Genomic DNA, 810 nt, shown 5'->3' with positions numbered 1-810 from the left:
ATAGAGCCATCCTCGTTGCACCCCTCACCACCCACCTCGAGCTCGAGCTCGCAAGAACCACAGCTTAGAACAATCAAGCAGAGCTCCACCTCGACAATATCATGGCCGGAACCAGCTTTGCGGCTCTCTCCTGCCTGTTCGCTGTGGCCCTGCTCGCCGCCACGGCGTCGGCGGCGGGGGAGAAGGAGACGCGTCTGCGCGTGTTCTGGCACGACGTGGTGAGCGGGGGGCCGAACGTGTCGACGGTGGTGCAGGTCGCCGAGGGCCCCAACTCCAACGCCTCCGCCACGGGGTTCGGCTCCGTCATGGTGATCGACGACCCGCTCACGGAGGGCCCCAACCTGACGTCGAGGCTCCTGGGGCGCGCGCAGGGCATGTACGTCAGCGCCGGCAAGGACTCGCTGTCGCTGATGATGGCCATGAACTTCGTCTTCGTCGACGGCGCCTACAACGGCAGCAGCCTCGCCATCCTGGGCCCCAACCCGGCCGAGCGGAAGGTCAGGGAGATGGCCGTGGTCGGCGGCACCGGCGTGTTCAGGTTCGCACACGGGTACTGCGAGGCGAGGACGCGGTGGTTCGACGCCAGGACCGGCGACGCCACCGTCGAGTACAGCATCCACGTCCGCCATGACTGAGGATGGATCATGCTGCGTGCAACCACACATTTCTGGTCGTCGTTGATCATTTAATGATTTTTTTTATGTTTCTAGAGTCCGTATATATGCTTATTTTCTCGATTCTGGCACTGCTTTAAAGTTTTGTTCTACAGGATTTTTAGCATCTTATTCAAATAAATCATTGTTCCTCCTA

General features: G+C 60.0%; 1 protein-coding gene across 1 annotated transcript; it reads left to right on the top strand.

Moving 5' to 3' along the window:
• Positions 1–810, top strand: LOC117833595 (dirigent protein 22). Its single transcript, XM_034713148.2, has one exon. It carries the CDS (start codon positions 102–104, stop codon positions 633–635), a length of 534 nt encoding a protein of 177 aa, XP_034569039.1. The 5' UTR covers positions 1–101; the 3' UTR covers positions 636–810.

The sequence above is a fragment of the Setaria viridis genome, chromosome 8 (genome assembly GCF_005286985.2).
Source record: "Setaria viridis chromosome 8, Setaria_viridis_v4.0, whole genome shotgun sequence".
Classification (NCBI taxonomy): Eukaryota; Viridiplantae; Streptophyta; class Magnoliopsida; order Poales; family Poaceae; genus Setaria; species Setaria viridis.
Note: the sequence above shows the minus strand (reverse complement) of the source record. Positions and strands in the feature narration are given on the sequence as shown.